Source organism: Rattus rattus, chromosome X (assembly GCF_011064425.1).
Source record: "Rattus rattus isolate New Zealand chromosome X, Rrattus_CSIRO_v1, whole genome shotgun sequence".
NCBI classification, from domain to species: Eukaryota; Metazoa; Chordata; class Mammalia; order Rodentia; family Muridae; genus Rattus; species Rattus rattus.
Window position 1 is genome coordinate 87,052,949 of NC_046172.1, and position 23,190 is coordinate 87,076,138.

The 23,190-nt window shown below is 41.1% G+C and overlaps 1 protein-coding gene across 1 annotated transcript; it reads left to right on the top strand.

Moving 5' to 3' along the window:
• The first annotated feature begins 2,305 nt into the window (after positions 1 to 2,305).
• Armcx3 (armadillo repeat containing X-linked 3) lies at positions 2,306 to 7,192 on the top strand. Its single transcript, XM_032889827.1, has 5 exons — positions 2,306 to 2,462; positions 2,970 to 3,075; positions 3,502 to 3,563; positions 3,834 to 3,902; positions 4,195 to 7,192. The coding sequence occupies exon 5, from the start codon at positions 4,342 to 4,344 to the stop codon at positions 5,479 to 5,481; it is 1,140 nt and encodes a 379-aa protein (XP_032745718.1). The 5' UTR covers positions 2,306 to 2,462; positions 2,970 to 3,075; positions 3,502 to 3,563; positions 3,834 to 3,902; positions 4,195 to 4,341; the 3' UTR covers positions 5,482 to 7,192.
• Positions 7,193 to 23,190: the final 15,998 nt, after the last annotated feature.

Here is a 23,190-nt window from a genome sequence, read left to right on the forward strand (position 1 = left end):
TGCAATGGTGGTTTACTTTGAATTTTTTTACTCTAGTTTTTATTTATGTGTACTTGTAGGTTCCTAGTTTTCTATGGTACCATACGCAGTGGACGTAAGAAGAAGAGGGGTCAGATCCCTGGAACTGAAGGTATAAGGAACTGCGAGCCACTCCCACGTGGGTGCTAGAAAGTGGACTTGGGTCCTCCGCAAGAGCAACAAATGCTCTTAACCACTTAGCCATATTTCCAGTCCTTCCATAGAATGTCCTTTAGTTATTTTGTATAATAAACCTTTGTTTAGCTGTCACTGAGATGCCTACCACTACATGCCTTAGTTGTAATTTCTACATCACTTGATCATTGGAAAGGTACAGTATAAAATGGTAATGCCTAGAATTGCCCTTTGAACCAAGGCTCCCTGGCTTCCCTGACAGGATTCCACAGGGTTGCATATGTAGTTCAGGGTGTTGTCTTGAGTGCTGCACTGTCTACCCCATATTTTGTCTATAAACCAGGAGCAGATGCTCTGTCAATGACAGACTCTCACTCCAAGACACACATATAAATCAAGATTTGAATGTTCAAATTCACTAGTCTTTGTAATCTCTCCCTGTGAAATAGGCTACAGTGAATGTTATGTTTCAACAGGAGTAACAACTGAATAACTTTCCTTGAGAAATACAAGTGTCACGGAGTAGAAGGGGTTTTTGCCTGTCTTACCTGTCCATTCTCTTCTTGCAGACCAGCCACTGCTTGGGAAGTCACAACTTCCAAAGATTGCTTCATGAACCTAGACTCAGAACAAAGACATTAGTTTATCTTAAGAAGTGACTTTTAGCTGAAGAAGTCTGAAGTGTTCTCATACATTACAGGGATGAATTTGCTAAGGATGAAATGTTCTTAGCCAGAATCTCCTCTCTTCTAGCCAGTGCTTGGGTCAGAACTATCACCTCTTTCCTCTCATGCCCCATGTTGCACGTGAATAAGTATTTGTTGTACTTGTTCTGGAAATACAGAGACAGATAGTCGATTCAGTTCCATTTATTTTACTAAGTTCAAAATCATGTTTCAATTCTGCTTTTTAGAAGCTATACTGACATAAAATTTCCTGGAGATTAGCTAACTCCTCGACTCTCGGAACTATTGATGTGCTCCCATGTTTTTCATGGGATTTTGAAAGTTCCACTCGGATACCAACCTTGGATCGAAACTGAGAGGAAATTTCTCACCGAAGAGCTCATGTTTTGGAAAGCTGCCTTACACTTTGTATTACGTTATTTGTTCTTGTACTATGTGTTAAGTTAACCTTATGCCAGTGTCGGAAAGCAAAGGCGGCTAACTTAAACACGGAGAGAATGTAGTTGCTTTATTCCTTTTTCTATTTTCGAAAGTTAGAAGTGCAAGTGAATTCTTGTGCTCATCAAGGTAATCGGTGAGATGGTTTCAAACTAATTGCTAGATGCCAAGTTCAGTCAGGTTTGCCTTGGTCTTTGCACCCCTGTAATACTATTTCACTTGCAGATGCTGGTCTCTATCTGTACCCCAGTATTTTTCATACTGGTCTTGGCATATCACTCGTGTATCAGCATGTGTACCCCTGAATCTTTTCTGTTACTGGCTTTGGAGAGCCCAAGTCTTCTCCTGGTTAACTTGTGCCTTTCAGTGCTTGTGGCTTAGTCAGAAGGGTTACATACTCTTGGCTGCCTGATTAGTTCATTCAGGAGGTGCTATGTTCATTCAGCGGTGTTATGGGATAGGCCCCAGAAGACATTAACATTCCTGTAAGGAAAGTGGGTAACACTTTCCAACAAGTGAGAAACGTGGGACTTTTTAGAGATATTTCCCCGGATGGAAATATCGTTATTGTATTGTCTTCTTCAGAAATGCAAGCTGTGAGCAGGGTAAGCCAAGGCAAAAATAACAACAACAACAAAAGTATTACGAAAGAAAAACGATACACTCTCCTTCCAGGTTTACTTTTGTGCTGACTTACTCATTTCAGGTTTAGGACTACATTTCAGAGGGAATGGTAGAAGTTCATAGCTGGGAGGAGGGGAGGTAGAGGGAGAAGCTGCTATCCCAAGAGTCTAGGGAAGAAGGAGTCAATTAAAAAAAAGTACAAGTGACCCATAGCCCCAGGGGAGGATGCTGTCCTGTTTTGGTAATTGGAGGAAGGGAAGCACGACTAGAGGAAGATGGAATTAACCGCAAAGAAGAAAGAGTAACAAGGCCTAGTATGGGGGGAGGGAAAAGAGGGGGGCGGGTCCTCTTCTGCCGCACTGCTGGTGGGAGGGGAAAGTGGGGATCCGAGTTGGTGGATTACGTCGCTCTCACGTGACCAAGAGCTGACGTGTGCAGAAGTCCTTCTTGTCCAGGTCGTTGTTCCCGTCTGAGTACCAGCTCCCTATTACCCTGAGGGCGGGCGGGCCTGCGGCCGAGGAAAGAAGGAGGCGGAAAAGGAATTGTCCCGGATCCCTGCAGGTCAGTGCCTGGGATATTCCATAAAGTGGGGGTGGTGGAGGGTAGAGGGCGGAGGCCGTCGCAGGTCCGGAGCCGCCGCCGTCGTCTCTCTCACTTGCTGCCCTCTTTCCAAGATATACGTCCCGCCTGCAGCCCATTTCGATGCTGCAAAACAGTGAGTAGAGGGGTGTTTGGGCAGGCGTCCAGAAATCCAGAGATGGGAATCTGCTGTGAGCTGAGGCCCGCAATCCGGAAAGGGAGCTGTGGCCTGGGTGTTGGCCCCTGGTCCGTCAGGACTGTGCCAGAGGGGAAAAACTGGACATGGGGTCCGGCATGGTGGGGTACAATGTGATGTATCAGCCGAACCCTGACCTGGCTCTCGGGCGGGAAAGCTTTAACAACCAGGCCTCCGAATTAGGAAAGAGTTTCGTTCTCTGGGGACTGGTCCGTCCACTAAGCACTCAGTAGCGGCTGTTTCCCGTCTTTCTGCCTGTGGCTGTGTCTTCCTTACCATGGCTCTGTGGCTAGTGGGTCCAAGCCTCTCCCAGGTGGCCATCTTTCCTTAGGTTGCGGTACAACGCCAGGCAAGAGAAGAGGAAGGAAATTAACCAGATCGGTGAAGGTCGAGTTGAGGGTAAGACCATCTGGGGACCCTAGGAGTGGCGGGGGTTAGAAAAGGGGGGAATACCAGAAAAGGTAATCTAGGTTTAGACTTGAGTCTAAATGTGTTTCTCACACTCCCCGAACTGTGGAGAAATGGCGTTCTCTCTCTCTCTCTCTCTCTCTCTCTCTCTCTCTCTCTCTCTCTCTCTCTCTCTCTCTCTCTCTCTCTCTCTCTCTCCTCCTCCTCCTCCTCCTCCTCCTCCTCCTCCTCCTCCTCCTCCTCCCCTGCCTCCCCTCCCTGCTCCCTGTCTCTCTCTGTCTCTGGGTGTATGAGTGTGCTCCTGGGGGTGGGGGCGGGGGGCAGGGTGACAGAAGGAAAACCTATCAGATAGTTTCTTCATAATCCTTCTCTCTCAACAGCACTTAGTGCCCTTGTTTTCCATCTGTCACCCTGCAGGTCTGCTGTAGCAGGTGGCACTGCTTGAAGCAAGGGAGGAACTTTCCCCCGGCGCAGTGGAGGTCGGTGTGGGCGTGGGGGGCAGCCTGGAATGGGGGAGGGGTTAGAAATCAGCTTGGGTTTGGCCAGGCTCACTCAATCTACTTTGTTTCCTTGCGTCCACCCATTTCAGACTAGGGAGGGGCACAGCATGTGTGTGTTTTGGATGGCACAGTGAGGTTTAACCAAAATCTGGATGGTAAATTAGGAAAGCCTCAAATATACACTGGATGCGTCAAAGCCTCGTTTTTTTTTTTTTTTTTTTTTCTTCACTGCTGCTGGTATCTCTGCAGATCAGAAAGATTGCTGGGCGTGGCATAAGTCACAGGAAAGGAAGAAGGGCAAGCCGCTGCTTTAAGGAGGTCAGTGCAAGAGTGCTTATCCTATGGGGTATCACGGGAGCATGTGACGAATGGGAGCCCAGAAATACTTGTGGACGCCATTGCCTTTATGCTTAGGGGCAAGAGTGAACTGGGGGTGGGGAGGGGGGAGAGGAATGTAGGGGGGAGAGTGAAATGAGGGACTTAGAGGTTTTTGTCAACAACCTATATTCCCTATCCAGCATTCGATTACTACTTTCTTGCCCCACTGAGCAATTGTCTGCATGGAGCAGCACAAAGAAAAAAGCCAAACCCTCTTCTCTTCCATTTCTAGGTTTACCTCTGAAACCAATTACTGTGGCCTTGAAGTGACTTGAAGAACATTACTCTCCACCGACCTGCACTCAGGCCCGAAGCCCTCTTCCCCTATCTTGAGTGACTACTCTATTTCTTGGTCCCTGCCGTTGCCAGGGACGATTGCATGGGCTACGCCAGGAAAGTAGGCTGGGTGACTGCAGGCCTGGTGATTGGGGCTGGAGCCTGCTATTGCATTTACAGATTGACCCGAGGAAGAAAGCAGAACAAGGAGAAAATGGCCGAAGGTGGCCCCGGTGATGTGGAGGATGCTGGGGACTGTTCTGGGGCCAGGTATAATGACTGGTCTGATGATGATGATGACAGTAATGAGAGCAAGAGTATAGTTTGGTACCCACCTTGGGCCCGGATTGGCACTGAAGCAGGGACCAGAGCTAGAGCCAGGGCAAGAGCCAGGGCTACCAGGGCTCGGAGAGCTGTTCAGAAAAGGGCTTCTCCTAATTCAGACGATACTGTTTTGTCTCCTCAAGAGTTACAAAAAGTACTTTGTTTGGTTGAGATGTCTGAAAAGCCTTACATTCTTGAGGCAGCTTTAATTGCTCTGGGGAATAATGCCGCTTACGCATTTAATAGAGATATCATTCGCGATTTGGGTGGTCTCCCAATTGTTGCAAAGATTCTCAATACTCGAGATCCCATTGTGAAGGAAAAGGCTTTAATTGTCCTAAATAACTTGAGTGTGAATGCTGAAAATCAGCGCAGGCTTAAGATATACATGAATCAAGTGTGCGATGACACAGTCACCTCCCGATTGAACTCCTCTGTGCAGCTGGCTGGACTCAGACTGCTTACAAATATGACTGTTACTAACGAGTATCAGCACATCCTTGCTAATTCCATTTCAGACTTTTTTCGTTTATTTTCAGCAGGGAATGAAGAAACCAAACTTCAGGTTCTGAAACTCCTTTTGAATCTGGCTGAAAATCCAGCCATGACTAGAGAACTGCTCGGGGCTCACGTGCCGCCTTCACTGGGCTCCCTCTTTAATAAGAAGGAGTACAAAGAGGTTATTCTTAAACTCCTGAGCATTTTTGAGAATATCAATGACAATTTCAAATGGGAAGAAAACGAGCCTGCTCAGAATCACTTTAGTGAGGGTTCCCTTTTTTTCTTTTTAAAAGAATTTCAAGTGTGTGCTGATAAAGTCCTGGGAATTGAAAGCCACCATGATTTCCAGGTGAGAGTCAAGGTTGGCAAGTTTGTGACCAAACTGACTGAGCGGATGTTCCCAAAGAGCCAGGAATAACTTGGTGGCTTTGTAGCGTAGCAGCAACACACCTTGTAAACTATTCTTTATCTCCACTTTGTTTATATGGCAAAGGAACCCGTTCAGCTGCCAATTTTGAATGATGAATATCATACTGTATCATCGATGTTGATTGATATTTAGCCAAGTTTGTCTTCAGGTTTGAGTTGAATGAATGTACTTCACTACTTGTCCTGAAACGTGTTGCATTTTATCTTGCTGCCCACATTGAAACATTTTTACTGTTCCCTCCCCGTAAGTGACAGTGAACCAATTCACCCGAAGTAGACTCCCTTTTGTCGTTTGCATTGATTTTGTTTGTGCATCTTCAATAAAGTTGTATGTTAATGCTGGAAAGAAACAACAGAAGAAGAAAGAAATTATCCTGTCTTTTGGTTTATAATCTAGTTGTAGAGACAAGAAACATACAAATAAAAAAAAACACCCCCCAAATCCCACAAAACCTCAAGATTATTTGGAGCATACATTCTGTCAGATGTGTGCCTTCAGAACAAGGAGGAAGCAGGGCCTTTAGTGGCTGGCTACATGCGTTGGGTTAAAGCTTCAGGGAGGACAGAGCCATTGAAAGAGAGCCCCGAATGGGTACAGAAATTAGTTTCATTCCGTAAGACCAGAGTCAAGGGGAAATGATGTGAGAAAGGCCTTACGTTAGGGAACTTCATGGGAGTCCAAACAGCAGCCTTAGAGTGTGGAGAATAGCATTAAATAAATCTAGAAACTGTGTGAAGCACATTGCAGAAGGCTTCTTGAATGTATTTTTAACTAGAAAAGAACTGGGGTCAATAAAAAGGTCCTCCCCACACAATGTGTCATCGAGGAGAGTAGCAAAAATGGATCCTTTCCAACTCTGGTGGTGGGCATTTGGCAATACATATCATGAGGCCTTAAAATATGGAAGCCTTTTGTCCTAAGGGGATAACTGAATAATTGGGCAAAGAGTGTTAGGTGCAAGGCTGATCTTGTCAGCACTGTCTTAAGGTCGAAACATGGGGAACGACTTCAGTGTCTGACACACTGAATTGACTAAATAAAGAATGCTCACACTGTGTGAAAAATGTGCTGATGGAACTCAGTATTGCTAGAAAAAAGACACTCATCACACATTGTTAAGTGAGCAAGGTAAGTTAGATAGCAGTATTCAGAATATGATTACTTGGGGGCGTTAAATCAGGTTTTAAAAGACACTAAAATCTATAGAGGATATTCTATATACCCAGGAAGCACTAAGAGTTATATTTGGAGGAAAGCTAATGAGTGATACTTACTTTTTGTACTTATTATTCATCTATGTCTTCTTGTTTATCCAAGTTAATGTTGATTTTTTTAGGAAAGGTTTGGAGAAAGGGAAGGAGTGGAAGGCATCAGGTGATTCATTTGGATGTGTACTGAGTGGAAAACAGGCCCAAAATAAGGTGGTTTGAAGTTTCCTCTTCAGAGTGATAGAGGATGGTGCTGACAAGGCTGATTGTGAGATTTAAATGAGAGAATTTGTGCAAAGTATCTACATTATTCTAGCATATAACAGCAGTTACTTAAGAAATGTGAATACCTTTAAGTACCCAGAATGTAGTTTTGATGGGTTTTGGTTGACTTTTGTTTTGCTGGGGCATTCTGCTATGTTTCAGTGTCATTTAATAAATAATAATAATAATGATAATAATAATAATAAAGGTTAACATTTATTAAGTGATTACTGTGTAGAGTTCTGTTATTTCTGCAAGTAAACTGTGGAAATACTTTCTCAGGTGTTCCAGGACAAAAAAGCTCTCACCCTGCTCATGATCTGTAAGGCCTTTGCAGCATTTTTCTTATTGGTGTGAGGATGTCATCCCGCTTTTCATGTGAAACCAGGAAATGTTGCGGCCCTCTGTCTAGTTACGATCTAGGTTGGGCTCCAGGTTTTCACATATGTACTCTGAGGTCTCGAGTAGGACTAGGGACTGGTTGTCTTCAAGTTGGATGGTAACCCTACTAAGTTATTCATGAATAGGAACTCATTTGATAGCACGATAAAGGACAAGATGATAGGAAATGACATGAGATTTGTTTTTCTTGTCCCTACTAAATAAGATAAAAAGAATTGCTATGGTGGGGGTGGGGGCAGAACCAGTTAAATAAAGGGAATTTGAGGTGTTTGTGTGATAGTCACATACCTCATTGTCAATTGGATGAATTCGTATTTCTGCCAGGATGTCTAGGCTGCAAATAAGAACTTGGGAGACCTGACAGGAGTTAAAGACTGAGCTTAAGGGCCTGGTTTCAGTCCGGAGAGGACTAAATCTAAAAGGACTAGGTGAGCGACTAGCAGCTGGGGAGGGATGCACAAATTTAGTCATCTTGTTATAAGTTTTCTTATAAAAAATAAAAAAATAACTACTTCTTCGAGATGCTTGAGAAAATAGAGGCTTGGAGTACAAAGTTGTCCCTTAACTCCATTATATAGAATGAACACACACGGGCACTCGGATCAAGCCATGCTGAGCGGCAAAGACCATTAAATGGAGTAATGAGAAGCCCTAGTGTGGTAGGTATCTCCTGCTCCTTTTCTTCATGTTATTCCTGCTCTTCCCCTCCCTCCCTCCCTCCCCCGGTCTCTGTTTCCTCTTGGGAGATAATCAGTAGTACTCTGTCCCGGCAGCTCTGCTCTTCAGGGCAGTGCCTTTAATTCTGATGACACAATGCCACTCATGGGGGGTGTTTTATGTAGAATAATAATTGCTATGACTGTGGCTATAAAGGATTTCTGATTTTTTCGTTGGTTTGTGGAGCTCTTCTTGAGCAGAAGAAATGCAGAAGAGGAGTTCTTAGCTTACTGTTGTCCTGGGTGCTCTGAATGTGTTCTTGTATGTTCCCCTGCCTGGTACAATTTATGTTGAGTAACATACTCTATGGGCAAGTGCTGAGCGAGACAGGTGTGGGGCAAGGCAAGGCCACTTCCTGGTGTCCCAGAATTCCCCCAAAAGGTTGCAGCTCTCAATCATTTTAGGGAGAGCCAGATCCTGGCTGTGATTGGTCTGCAGAGCTCATGGGTCAGGCCAGGGAGAAGTTAGTTTCTTCTCTTTTAGGGATGATATGAGACACCCAGAGGCTATCCTGTCATTTTGATTTCCTCATCAAACACATTTATGATCTCTGTTGGTCCAAAACGCTCAAAGGTAATTTTGTAATAATGGAGTTGAGTTGGTTATAAGTCGTCCCCACCACTCACAAAGCATAACATTTCAAGGCTCAGGAAACAGGTTTTCCTTCTTTAATTCATATTTCATCTGCCTCGTTTCAAAAGAGACTCCAGTGTGGGGCAGACAATTGGTGTAGGTAGCATCCATTTCATGTTCACGACTCTCTGGTTTTGCTTGGTTCTGTTGAGAATGTCTTTGAACATAGCGGCCACCTGAGACTGGTTTTTTCTGCTGGCTGTTTGCTTTACATTTACATCACTTCCCAGGCTGAAGCTTGTCCTTGGCTTCTCTGTTTTCAGTTGTGACCCTTCCTTGTCTTTAGCTCAGAGCAATCTCAGCTCTATTGCTAGTCCTCTGTGTGCTAGCTGAGGCAAGGTTGGAACAGGAAAGAGTCCTCAGAACTGACAGTGCTTCACAGGCTTCACCTTCTGCACTGGGGCCTTGTCAGGCCTGTGCTGAGAGCTTGGGCAGTCTGTGTACTTGAAGAGGGGTGTGGGAGGAGTGGGAGGGAAGCAAGGGAAGCCAGGCCTAGTGGAGGGTAACTTTGTCTGCAGAGGCTCATGCAAATGTAATTTGACCTCCTGTGGGCTGGCATCCTGCAAGGTGACAGAGGAGCTGCAATAAAACCAGCTTTGTTTGAGCTTGTGGTCTCCTCATTTACTGAGCCTTGCTGAGCTTGCAAAGGCTGCAACATGTTATCAAATAAGGTGGGACTTCCTTTGGAAAATAAAATCCAGAATGATAATTTATTACTGTGACAAGCAGAATTAATAAGCACCAGATTCATAGAGTCTGCTGCTCTGAACATTCTTTCCCCAAGATACTAAAATCTAGATCAGAATTGAAATTATCACAGAACTGTACTGTTTATTTGATACTCGTGGAACTTCCCCAACTTAAATAGTGGTACAGTCTAAGTAAGATATCCTGGTGCATCATATCTGAGATAGACACTGCCTTGTTGCTAAATCCAGTGACTAAAAGTGTGACTAAAAGCTAAAGTACAATTCCCCTCAAACATAATTATAACTTTTGGCTGCGTACATGCTTCTGCAGTAGAGGCAAAACATTAGTGCATGGTAGTTTTATGACAAAATAAATGAAAAATATTGGCTGCTAACAATTCAGGAATACATACTCTCTTCTCACAATGCATCATAGCTGGATAGAACTATTTGTGCCTCCTTCCCTCCTTTGGGAACTAGCACCTGGCATCTTCTGATATCCGGGGAGGAGGATTTCAGAATAATTCCACATTTTGTGATGCGATCTGGGCATGTGGAGTTCTTTTGTTGGTTATGTGTCTGATTTGCACTGAAAAGATTGGGGTAGAAGATGGAGTAGATGGGGTAGAAGATGCAGGCTGGGCTGGGCCTAGATTAGATATTCCTCAGGTGGAATTACGCCTGGTATATGCAAGGGACTTTGCTGTTCTATACGATATGCGTCCTGGTCCAAGGATGCAGTATAGGTGTAGATCTGGGGTTGGGGGTTGGTATGTGGAGGGAGGATCAGGTGCACTTTACCCGGCTAGACTCTGGAAAAGGATGTGCTGGGTGGAGAGGTGAGTGGGAAGGGCCTGTGGGTGAGGTAGTCAGGGCTCCATGTGATCTTTTATCCTATTATTTGTTTATGAATTTTTGAGCTCTAACATTTGTGCATATCTGTCTGTCTATGTCTATATCTCAATTTTCAATTGTAAGGGTCAATTGTTGAAGTTTTTCTTTATTAGTATATAGTATCCTTTGTTATCTTTCTAACCAATTTTCCCATGAAAACTACTTTCTCAGACAGTAGATTGGCTACTCCATCTTACTTTTAGCATCCATCCTCTTGACTTATTGACGTCTATTGTCTGACTCTCAGTATCCAGTCTCTTTTTCTGGGAGATGTGGTTGTTATTGACAATACTTGGTTGGTCTTTATTGTTGTTGTTTTCTTTTATAAATGTAGTTTCTTTATAGGAGGGTTGAGGCTATATCTATTTAAGACAATTATCGAGAACCGTTTTAGTTATTGTAATTTTGTTGTCTGCTTTTATGATAGGTTATTATTATTGTTGTTTTTCTTAACTGGAATTAGGAGATAATGGGATTTGGCATGTTGGACATGACAGATTCCTTCCTACCTTTCTTCTGTTTATCTGTTCCTTTTATGAAATGTATTCCTTGTTGTAATTTCAAAATTGAGAGTATCTTCTTTTTCTGTGGATAGTACCGAATAAATATCTTCTCTAGTGCTGGCTTACTGGTCATAATGGCCTTAATTTGTGCTGCTTTTGAAATAGACTTATTCTCCATCACTTTAAACAGTAGCTTTGATGGGAACATGACAGTCTTGGTTGGCATTGGTTTAAGTTTTGAAACTAAAATCTATTATTCCCTGCTGTTCAGTCGCCTCTTTTTTAAAAAGTGAAAATGTATTGCATAAATGTAGGTTGATGTATGTGACACATATGCAGGTGCCTATATGCAGGCCCATAAGAGGCCATAAGAGGGTAACAAATGTCTTGGAGCTGGAGTTAGAGGTGGTTACTAGCCATCCAACATGGATGCTGGGAACTTAACTCTAACTCTTAACTACTATACCGTCTCTCCAGCCCCACTATTTTCATTTTTTAACTTTTTTGATAATGAGATCCAGCTCGATTTTGTGGTACTTATCTTTGCGGGTAAGATAGCTTTCCCCCTTAAAACTATCAATATTGTTTTTATTTTAGTTAATATTTTGAGATATGGACTATAAAATGTCATGGTAAAGTGCTTCTTTGGTCTCGATATTTAGAATTCTAAGTGCCTCTTTAGTTTTGATGTTCCATGTTCGCAGGTACATATGGTAATGTGTAAACAATAGATTCTTCCTCAGGATGGCTGCTGCTCATTGCCCTCCAAGTCATATAATGACAAACTGGAATCCCTCTCTACTTATGACCTATACACTGGAGACATCTCTGTCTCGTGAAACAGGCACCTAGGTTTAAGGTATATGAGGGCCCCGGGCTTGTCCTGGAGGTAGAGCTGACAGTTGTTTTTCTTACCTTGGACTATTTAACATACCTTTTGGATGAGGTTCCTGCTTCTCTTTCCCCCACAGCAGAGCCTTTCCCCTGGGGCTGTGTTTGGCTTGGCTTACTTCTCTCCCTCTCTCCTTCCCTCTTACTTCCTCTTCTTCCCCCTCCTCCACCCTGTTTTCATCCTTTTATGGTCTCATGTACCCCAGGCTGATCTCTGATTCACTGTGTCATTGGGACTGGCCTTGAATCCTTTAATCTTCCTGTCCCAGCCTCCCAACTGCTGTGCTCCCCCCACACCAGGAGTATTCATCTTTTTTCTTGATAACTTTTAGCTAGTCTAGCATTATCTTTGTGTATTTCCGAAGTTTTCTCTCTTTGGAACAGCTTCTACTATTTCTTTTCTCGATTGATTCTTTTCCTTTACTAGATGACAGGGTAGCTGTTCTCATTCCTCCATTTTCTCTGAAGTTTCGCCCTCTTCTTATCTGAAGTTTTAAACAGCAAATGAACTCAGTTTCTGTATTGTTCTATTCTCAGATGTTGCCCACATCATAATGTCTTTTTCTGTAGATGTTTGACATTTTCCAGTCGTCCTGTCTCATGTCTTTCCCTTGTGTTTTCTAGATTTTTCATGCGTGGGTTAGTAATTTGCAGTTAAGAATTTAAAAGAATTTTAAAATGTTTTCTTCAAGCTTTTATTCCCCACCCCATATATTTGAGTCTCTGTAATTTTTTTAAAAAAAATCTTTCTGGTGCATATGTTTGTGAATGGTACAAAGTAGAGATGTGATTTTATTTCTTAACTCTAGCCTCAAATACCAACTCTGCCATTTTCCAATTTTTGACAGGAGTTTTCACATGCTATTAGTCATAGGTGGTTCCTAAAATGTTCTTCTTATCACTCGGCTTTTGATAGAACACTAATGCACTGCATACGCAGTGTTGCTCTGCACCATTGAAATATAAAGGATGGAATTAATAGCATCAGGTCGTGATTCCCGAGATTCATTGTTCTTTGTGTGCATTACAAAAAAATGTTTAAAGCCAAGAAGGCTATGAAGATTCCATAATTTCTAAAAGATGACCTAAGAAAGCATAGGACACCATTAACAACAAACTAGTGGCTATTCTTGGACACATGAAAAGGAGGAATTGAATAAGAATACTTGAGCGTTTGGAAGTCTGATCATTAATTCATTCTTCTAAGCCGAAGGGTTGCTATACATTGTCAAGTATCCCTAGGAAGTAATGATAAGAAACTGCCCTTTTTTGATTCACGAAATAGTCCATCAACTCCAGAAACCTTGTGCACTCTATGAATTAAGACATTTGGTGTGCAGTTATCAGGTAAAATAATACTTTTATCATAAAACTTGGATTGATTAGAAATTTAAATTCATAAAATTCATTTGGGTGTATACCTAAACAGAGAAATCAATATAATGGAAAAGTAAATATCAAAGAAACATTACTAATGCCATTATTGAACTAGAGTAACTAGTCCACTTTTTCATAATGATATCGTTTTTTAGAAAATATTTTTATTTAATGAGTGCTCTATCTGCATTTACAGCTGCATGCCAGAAGAGGGCATCAGATCTCATTACAGATGGTTGTGAGCCACCATGTGGTTGCTGGGATTTGAACTCAGGACCTCTGGAAGAGCAGTTAGTGCTCTTAACAGCTGAGCCACCTCTCCAGCCCTCATTGTGATATCTTGATTCCATCGTGGAACAGTAATTTATATCCTTTTAAACAAAAATTATTTAAAAAGAGTGTCAATATTAGTACAGGAGATGTCAGTTTTCAAAACTTGCTAGAGTAGAGGGAAGTAACTATTTTTGTGTTTATTTTATGTTTTGCTATTTCTAATTTTTAAATTAATTTTCTAATTTGTAAGATAGTTCCTTGTATTTAGAGCACAATCATATTGAAAATACTCTTTTGTTTGTTTGTTTTCAAGACAGGGTTGTATAATAGTGTAATAATAGATCTGGCTGTCCTGGAATTCCCTCTGTAGACCAGGGTGACCTCAAAATCAGAGATCCACCTGCCTCTGCCTCCAAGTGCTGGGATTAAAGGCATCCAACTGCCTCTGCCCAGCTGAAAATACTCGAGAGAAGTAAAGATTAATGGTGACTCTGACTTGTTTCTGGTTTGTTGTTCGTTTGTTTGTTTGTTTGGCATTTTGTGGTTGGAGTGAGGATTGTTTTTGACTTTTGGTAAGAGATATTTTCAATTCTTGTTAGTCCCATCTATTAACGTTGGTGCCTGTTAGGATAAGCTGCGGGATTCCCTGCTTATGTCTTTTTAATATATTGACAGGATTATCTATCTTTTCTCCTTTATTTATTCTTAAATAGTATTTTTTAGTCTTTGAGAATTTCATGTAGGCCATTTATTTATTTCTATTTTATTTATTTTGTATGTGTGTGTTTTTTGTATTTGTGTATGGGTGTGAGTTGTGCATGCTATGGTGTGTATGTGGAGATCAGAGGACAGCTCAGGGAAGTTAGCTCTTTCTGTGTACCATGTACATCCTGGTGCTCAAACTCCAGACAGCAAGTAACTTTACCTGCTGAGCCACCTCACTGGTTCTCATTTTGATTCTATGCAGTTAATTATATTGATAAAATTCCTGGCTAGGTTATTTTTGCCTTTGTGGAACATGGTGGTTTGAGTGAGAATGTCCGTCTTTAACTCCGATGTTTGAACACTAGGTCTCCAGTTAATGGGACTGTTTGAGGAAAAGTTAACCTTGTAGGAGGATGCACATCACTGAAGGCTGGTGAGGTTTCAAAAGGTTCCCACCCTTGCCACTGCCCTCTCTGCTTTCCGGTTGCAGTTTGAGATGTGAGCTCTCAGTTGCTGTTCCAATTACCATGTTTGCCTGCTGCCATGCTTCTCTGCTGGGATGGTCACAGACTCGTTCCTCTGAAACTGTAAGCCCCAATAAACCCTTCATTCTATGAGTTGTCTTGGTCATGCTGTTTTATCACAGCGATAGAAAAGTAATGAGGGGTGGCTGGAGGGATGGCTCAGAGGTTAAGAGCACCGAGTGTTCTTCCAGGGGTCCTGAGTTCAAATCCCAGCAACCACATGGTGGCTCACAACCATCTGTAATGGGATCTGATGCCCTCTTCTGGTGTGCCTGAAGACAGCAACAGTTGTACTCACATACATAAAATAAATCTTAAAAAATTAAGAAAAAGAAAAGTAATTGAAACATCGAATTCTATTAGGTCATAGCATCTCTTGGTTTTGTCACACTTTTGAGTTCTGTGTTGTGTTTTATCATTTTCAAAATACGTTCTTTTGATTTTTGAGTTAAGGTTGTTATAGATATTGCTTATGGTTATTGTCTTAGTTACTTTTTATTGCTATGATAAAACAACATACCAAGGGGGCCTTTAAACCCTCAAAACCCACCTTCATGACACACCCCTTACAATATGTACAGACCTCCTAGTTGTTCCCAAGTATTCAAGCATATGAACATGTGAGGACTGTTCTCATTCAAACAACCAGTTATACTTTATTTTGTTTTTTTTATTTTTGCTTTATTTTAAAATAAAATACAAAATTATGGATTTCATTGTACCTTGTTGATATCCTCACACCCCCATACCCTCCTCCCATCCCCCATCCTTACCTTTTGCTTGCTGTCTTCCTTCTTGCACATTGCCCATATGGGTTTTTACTTATTTATTTATCTATTTGTTTGTTTGTTTACATCCCAAATACTGCTTCCTCCTGGTCCCCTCTCACAGAGATCCTCTCCTATACTCCTCCCTTTTTGTCTGTGTGCCCCCCCATGGGTATCCCCCACCCCCTTGCACATCAAATCTGCAGGTTTATTGAACTTCTCCCACTGAGACCAGACAAGGTAGGCCTGTTAGGGAACAGTGTCCAGGGTCAGGATACAGCTTTAGGGACAGTACCCACTCCAGTTGTTGGGGGACTCACATGGAGACCAAGCTTCATGTCTGCTACATATGAGCGGGGAGGCCTAGGTCCAGCCTGTGTATGTTCTTTGGTTGGTGGCTCAGTCTCTGAGAGTTCCCAGGGGTCCAGGTTGGTTGATTCTGTTGGTACTCCTGTGGGGGTTCCCATTTCCTTCAGGGCCTTCAGTCCTTCCCCCAATTCTTCCATAAGAGACCCTGACCTCTGTCGAGTGTTTGACTGTGGGTATCTGCATCTGTTTCAGTCAGCTCTGGAGAGCCTCTCAGAGGACAGTTGTCCTAGGGTCCTGTCTGCAAGCATAAGAGATTATCATTAGTAGTGTCAAGGATTGGTGCTTGCCTATGGGATGGGTCTCAAGTTGGGTTGGTTATTGGTTGGCCAATCCTTCAGTTTCTGCTCCGTTTTTGTCCCTGCATTTCTCTTAGACAGGACAAACTTTAGGTTGAAAGTTTTGTGGATGGTTGGTGTCCTTATCTCTCTACTGGGGGTCCTGCCTGGGTACAGGAGGTTGCCTTTTTAGGTTCCAAGTCCCCACTGTTAGGCAATTTAGCTAAGGTCAACTGCATTGACTCCTGGGAACCTCACCCATCCTAGATCTCTGGGAAATCCTAGAAATTCCTCCCCAGACCCCACCCTAGCAGCTTTAGATTAAAATTCATTCTCCTGGCCCTCTCTCCTATCTTTCCCCATACTGGATCCTGAACCCCCACAATCCCCTCCCAAACGCTTTCCTACCCAGCTTCCTCCCTCCCTCTGCCTCCTATGACTCTTTTATTTCCTCTTCTAAGAGATTCAAGCATTCTCTTTTGGGCCTTCCTTTTTGTTTAACTTCTTTAGCTGTGTGAGGTATATCATAGGTATCCTGTACTTTATGGCTAATATCCACTATTCAGTAAGTAGTATATACATGCATGTAATTTTGGGTCTGGGTTACCTCACTTAGGATGATATTTTCTACTTTTATCCATTTGCCTGCAAAATTCATAATGTCCATGGCTGAATATTCCATTGTGTAAATGTACCACGAGGGATATCTGGGTTCTTTCCAGCTTCTGGCTATTATAAATAAGGCTGCTATGAACATAGTGGAGCATGTATCCTTGTTATATGTTGGAGCATCTTTTGGGTGTATGCCCAGGAGTGGTATATCTGGACCCTCAGGTAGTGCAATGTCCAATTTTCTGAGGAACCTTCAGACTGATTTCCAGAATGGTTGTACCAGTCTGCAATCCCACCAGCAATGGAGAAGTGTTCCTCTTTCTCCACATCCTCACCAGCATCTGCTGTCACTTGAGAGAGTTTTTGATCTTAGCCATTCTCACTGGTGTAAAGTGGAATCTCATGGTCGTTTTGATTTTCATTTCCCTGATAACTAAAGATTTTAAGCATTTCTTTAAGTGCTTCTCAGACATTCGAGATTCTTCTGTTGAGAATTCTCTGTATATCTTTGTACTCCATTTTTAATTGGGTTATTTGGTTTGTCTAACTTCCATGTCTAACTTCTTGGGGTTTTTTTTATATATATTTTGGATATTAGACCTCTGTCACATGTAGGGTTAGTGAAGATCTTTTCCCAATTTGTAGGCTGCTGTTTTGTCCCATTGATAGTGTCCTTTTTCATACAGAAGCTTTTTAGTTTCTTGAGTTCCCATTCACCAATTGTTGATCTTAGAGCCTGAGCCATTGGTGTTCTTTTCAGGAAGTTGTCTCCTGTACCAATGTGCTCAAGGCTATTTCCCCGTTCTCTTCTATTAGATTTAGTGTGTTGGGTTTTATGTCGAGGTCTTTGATCCACTTGAACTTGAGCTTTGTGCAGGGTGATAAATATGGCTCTATTTTCACTAATCTATGGGCAGACATCCAATAAGACCAGCACCATTTATTGAAGATGCTTTTTTCCCATTGTATGGCTTTGGCTTCTTCATCAAAATTCAAGTGTATATAGGTGTGTAGGTTCATTTCTGGGTTTTCAATTCGATCCCACTGATCAACTTGTCTGTCTCTGTACCAATACCATACAGTTTTTATCACTATTGCTCTATAGTACTGCTTGAGGTCAAGGAGGGTGATTCCTTCTTTTATTGTTCAGGATTATTTTGGCTATCCAGGTTTTATTATTTTTCCATATGAAGTTGAGAATTTCTGTTTCAAGGTCTATAAAAATTGTGTTGGAATTTTGATGAGGATTGCATTGAATCTATAGATTGTTTTTGGTAAGATGGGCATTTTTCACTATGTTCATCCTACTAATCCATGAGCATTGGAGAGCTTTCTATATTCTGATATCTCTTCTTTAATTTCTTTCTTCAGAGACTTGAAGTTCTTGTCAAACAGCTCTTTCACTTTCTTGATTAGAGTTACACCAAGGTATTTTAGATTATTTGTGACTATTGTGAAGGGTGTTGTTTCCCTAATTTTTTCTCAGCTCATTTATCATTTAATAAATGTGGGCCTCTGATTTCTTTGAGTTAATTTTGTATCCAGACTCTGCTGAAGTTGTTTATCAGCTGTAGGAGCTCTCTGGTAGAATTTTTGGGGTCGCTTTTGTATAGTATCTTATCATCTGCAAATAATGATATATTGACTTCTTCCTTTACAATTTATATCCCCTTGATCTCCTTTATTAGTTATATTATTGCTCTGGCTAGGACTTCTAGAACTATATTGAATAAGTAGGGAGAGAGTGGGCAGCCTTGTCTAGTCCCTGATTTTAGTGGGATTGCTTCCAATTTCTCTCAATTTAGTTGATGTTGGCTACTGGTTTGCTGTATGTTGCTTTTACTATGTTTAGGTATGGACCTTGAATTCCTATCTTTCCAGGACTTTTAACATGAAGGGGTGTTGAATTTTGTCAAATGCTGTCTCAGCATCTAATGAGATGATCATGTGGTTCTTATCTTTGAGTTTGTTTACATAATGGATTATGCTGATGGATTTCCATATATTGAACCCTCCCTGAATCCCTGGGATGAAGCTTACTTGATTATGGTGGACGATCTTTTTGATGTGTTCTTGGATCCAGTTTGCAAGTATTTTATTTAGTATTTTTGCATGTATCTTCATAACAGAAATTAGTCTATAATTGCCTTTCTTTATTGAGTTCTTATATGGTTTAGGTATCAGTATTACTGTGGTCCCCAAAATTAACTGGGCAATGTCCCTTCTGTTTCTGTTTTGTGGAATAATTTGAGAACAATTGGCAATAACTCGTCTTTAAAAGTCTGGTAGAATTCTGTGATAACCCCATGTGGCCCTGGTCTTATATTGGCTGGGAGACTTTTAATGACTGCTTCTTTTTCACTAGGGGTTATAGATCTATTTAAATAGTTTTTTTCTGATCTTGATTTAACTCTGGTAAGTGGCACCTATCGAATAAATTGTCCACTTCTTTTAGATTTTCCAATTTGTTGCAATACACATTTTAAACGTATGATCTTATGCTTCTCTGTATTTTTATGGTGTGTGATGTTATGTCTCCATTTTTATTTCTGAGTCTGTTAGTTTGGATAAGGGTTGTCTTATCTTATTGATTTTCTCAAAGAACCTACTCTTTGTTTCATTGATTCTTTATATTGTTTTCTTTGTTTCTATTTAATTGATTTCAGCCCTTGGTTTAATAATTTCTTGCTATATACTCCTCTTGGGTGTGCTTATTAAATTTTTCTAGAGCTTTCAGGTGTGCTATTAAGTCGCTAGTATGTGATCTCTCCAATTTTTGTACATAGACATTTAGTGCTTTAAACGTTACTGCTTTCATTGTGTCCCATAAGTTTTGGTATGCCGTGTATTAATTTCCATCAAATTTGAGAAAGTCTTTAGTTAATTTATTAAATTAATTAGTTTTAAAAATGAAAACATTTTAATTTCATGTCTATATCACCACTAAGGAACTTGTGCTTAGAAACATTGACTAACATATTTGTTTAAGGTTGATCATCACAACCGGTTTAGGATAGCCCAATATACATTTTATGAAGAACTAAAGGCAAGGACCCCAAAGCCTCTGAGCAAAAACAATGAGGAGATATCAGTGCCCTGATTCAGTCAGTACACCTTGCATATGAATATTAGAATGTCATAGTATATCTTATAAAGATGTATAATGCATGTGTGGATTGCAAAGGGAAAGTTAAACAGAAAACTGTATCACATGAATCCTTCATCTTGTGTGTGAAGCTAGAATCTGGTGAATTGCCTGTCCTATAGCTTTTATGCCATGTGGCCAAAGAGAGATTCCATCATCATGGAGTGCTTTAAGTACAGAAGGCTTCCTTGGGATGACTGTAGACTAGGAAGTCGGAAGAAATGAAGCATGGGAGACATGCACTGCAATGGTTGAAAATGGAATGGACTGTCCCTAACCCTAGGGGGTCCACAGAATGGCTTCTAGAAGCTGAGAGTAATTCCCAGGCAGCATATAGCATGGAAACCTGGACCTTTATCTTCATTCCCTGGCAACTCTGCCAATGAGCAGTGGGTATAGTGTGATATTTCAGCACAAGTATTCATGGTATGCAGAACAAGCCAAGGAAATTAGCATCCACATCCAAATGCTGTGTTTTATCTTCAAAAGTTTTGAGTTTGTTTCTTTGAGTTCTTTCTTCTCTCATACATTATAACCTGACTGAAGGTTTCTCTCTTTCCACTACCCCCAGCATTCCCTCTCCCAACCTCTCCTTTCCCTGAGATCCATTCCATTATGTTTCCATTCAGAGAGAGAGAGAGAGAGAGAGAGAGAGAGAGAGAGAGAGAGAGAGAGAGAGAATAGCAGGCCTACAAGGGATATCAACCACACATGGAATATCAAATTGGAATAAGCCTAGACACATCCCCTCATATTAAGGCTGGATAAGGCAACACAGTAGGAGGAAAGGGGTCTCAAAAGCAGGCAGAAGAGCCAGCTGTACCACCTGTTCCCATTGCTAGGAGTTCCACAATAATCCCAAGCTACAGAAACATTATATATATATATAACCTAGCATATGGGGTTCTTGTTTGTTACTTCAGTCTGTTAGCCCCTAAAAGCCCTGCTTAGTTGATTCTGTGGGCTGTGTTTTCCTGTTGTCCCCAACCCCTCTGGCTCCTGCAATCCTTCTCCCCCTCTTGTCTGGGATTTCCCTGGCTCTGCCTAGTGTTTGGCTGTGGGTCTCTTCATCTGTTATCTGTTTCCATCAGTTGCTGGATGATGCCCCTCTGGTGACAATTGGGTTAGGCACTGATCTATGAGTAGAGCAGAGTATTATTAGGAATCATTTCGTTGATTTTTTTTTTGCCAGTCATGTTTGGTTTTATCCTGGGTCTCTGGGTCCTGCCTCTGGTTATTGGCTATCCAGGCAGTGTCAGTGGTAGGCTCCCTCTCATGACATGGGCCTCAAATTGGACCACTATTTGGCTGAACACTCCCATACGTTCTATGACACCATTTTCCTAGCACATCTTGCTGGTAGAACAGACTGTAAGTTGAAGGTTTTGTGGCTGGTTTGATGTCCTAGTCCCAGTGCTAGGAGCCTTTCCTAATTATAGAAGATAGCAAGTTTGGGTTCTGTATTCCCTATTTCAGGCACTCTTTGCTAGGGCCATTCCCATAGATTCCGAGGAGTTTCCATGGCAGCAAGTTTCTATATCACATCCCAAATGCTCCCCAATTCCAATTGTCTCTCCCAGTGCTTTTTCCCTCTGTTCTTCTCACCCCTGACTGATCCCTCCTGTTCCTAAACTCGCTTCCTCCTCTAGTCCACCCCTAAAAATATATTATTTCTTTCTTTTTTACTTTCTGTCTTCATCCATTTTTCATTAAGTAGAGAGTTGTTCAGCTTCAGTGAGTTTTCTGTTCTTTCCCTTGTTGATATTCAGCTTTAATGCATGTTGGTTTGATAGAATGCAAGAAGTTAATTCAATTTTGTTGTATCTATGGAGACTTACTTTGTGTCCGACTATGTGGTCATTTTGGAGAACATTTCATGAGTTACAGAGTATAAGGTATATTTTTTGGGTTTGGATGAAATATTTTGTAGTTATCTGTTAGGTCAATTTGGTTTAACTCCAGGATTTCTGTTTAGTTTTTGTCTACATGCTATGTCCAATGCTGAAAGTTGGGTGTTGAAGTCTGCTACTATCAGTGTGTCATTGTCAATATGTAATTTAAGCTGTAGTAGTGTCTTTTTTTTTTTACAAATTCAGTTGCCTTTTGTTTGGTGCATGGGTGTTAAAAAATTGAAATGTCATTTTAGTGAATTTTTTTCCTTTGATGAGTATAGAATCCTTCTTTATATCTTTTGATTAGCTTTGGTTTTAAGTCTATTTATTATGTATTAAACTGGATATATCAGCTTGCTTTTAGGTTCATTTACTTGGAATATCATTTTCTAACCCTTTAACCTGAAGTAATGGTTATCTTTGATGTTGAGATGTGTTTCTTGGATGCAACAATAGGATGGATTCTGTTTTTACATTCATTATGTTAATCTGTGTCTTTTTAATTGGGGAATTGAGACCATTGATATTGAGAGATAACAATAACCAATGACTGTTAATTCCTGTTATTTTGTTGTTGTTGTTGGTGGTGATGGTGGTGGTGGTGGTGGTGGTGGTAGTGGTGGTGGTGTGTGTGTGTGTGTGTGTGTGTATGTGTGTGCACACACATGAGTGCATGCTTCCTTTCTTTTGATTTTTGTGGTGTGAGATTATTTCCTGTGTTTCATGTGTGTAGTTAACCTCTTCAAGTTATGGTTTTCTTTCTAGCATCTTCTGGATTTGTAGATAGATATTATTTAAATTTGACTTTATCATGGAGTACCATACTTTGTAGGCATCTCCATTTTTAGGTTAGGAAAATTTTCTTCTATGATTTTGTTGAAGACATTTTCTGGGTTTTTCTTCTTCTTCTATACCCATTATTATTTTTTTTTCCGGAGCTGGGGACCGAACCCAGGGCCTTGCGCTTGCTAGGCAAGCGCTCTATCACTGAGCTAAATTCCCAACCCCTATACCCATTATTCTTAAGTTTGTTTTTTCATAGTGTTCTAGATTTCCTGGATGTTTCGTGTCAGGATTTTTGTTTGCTTGCTTCTGATACATTTTCTTCAACAAATATGTCCATTTCTTTATTGTATCTTCAGTGCCTGAGATCTTTTCTTCTATTTCTTGTATTCTATTGTTGAAGCTTGTCTCTGTAGTTTCTGTTCAAATTTCTAAATTTTTGTTTCCAATTTTGTTTCAAATTCCCACAATTGCAGTTTTCTTGATTGTATTTCCAATTTCAGGTCTTGTCATTTGTTTGCTTGTTTATTTATTTTACAAGTATTTTCCTGGATTTCTTTAATGGATTTATTCATTTACTCTTTCAGTACCCCTAGCATATTCACAAAAGCTGTTTTAAGGTCTTTGGTCTTTCTCTTGTGCTTCAGCTGTGATGGAATATTCAGGGTTTGCTGTGGTAGGATAGATGGGTTCTAATGGAGACATTATTGTGGCTATTGTGGTTTTATGCTGACATCTCAGCATCTGGGTTTGGAATGATTTAAGGTCTAGGTA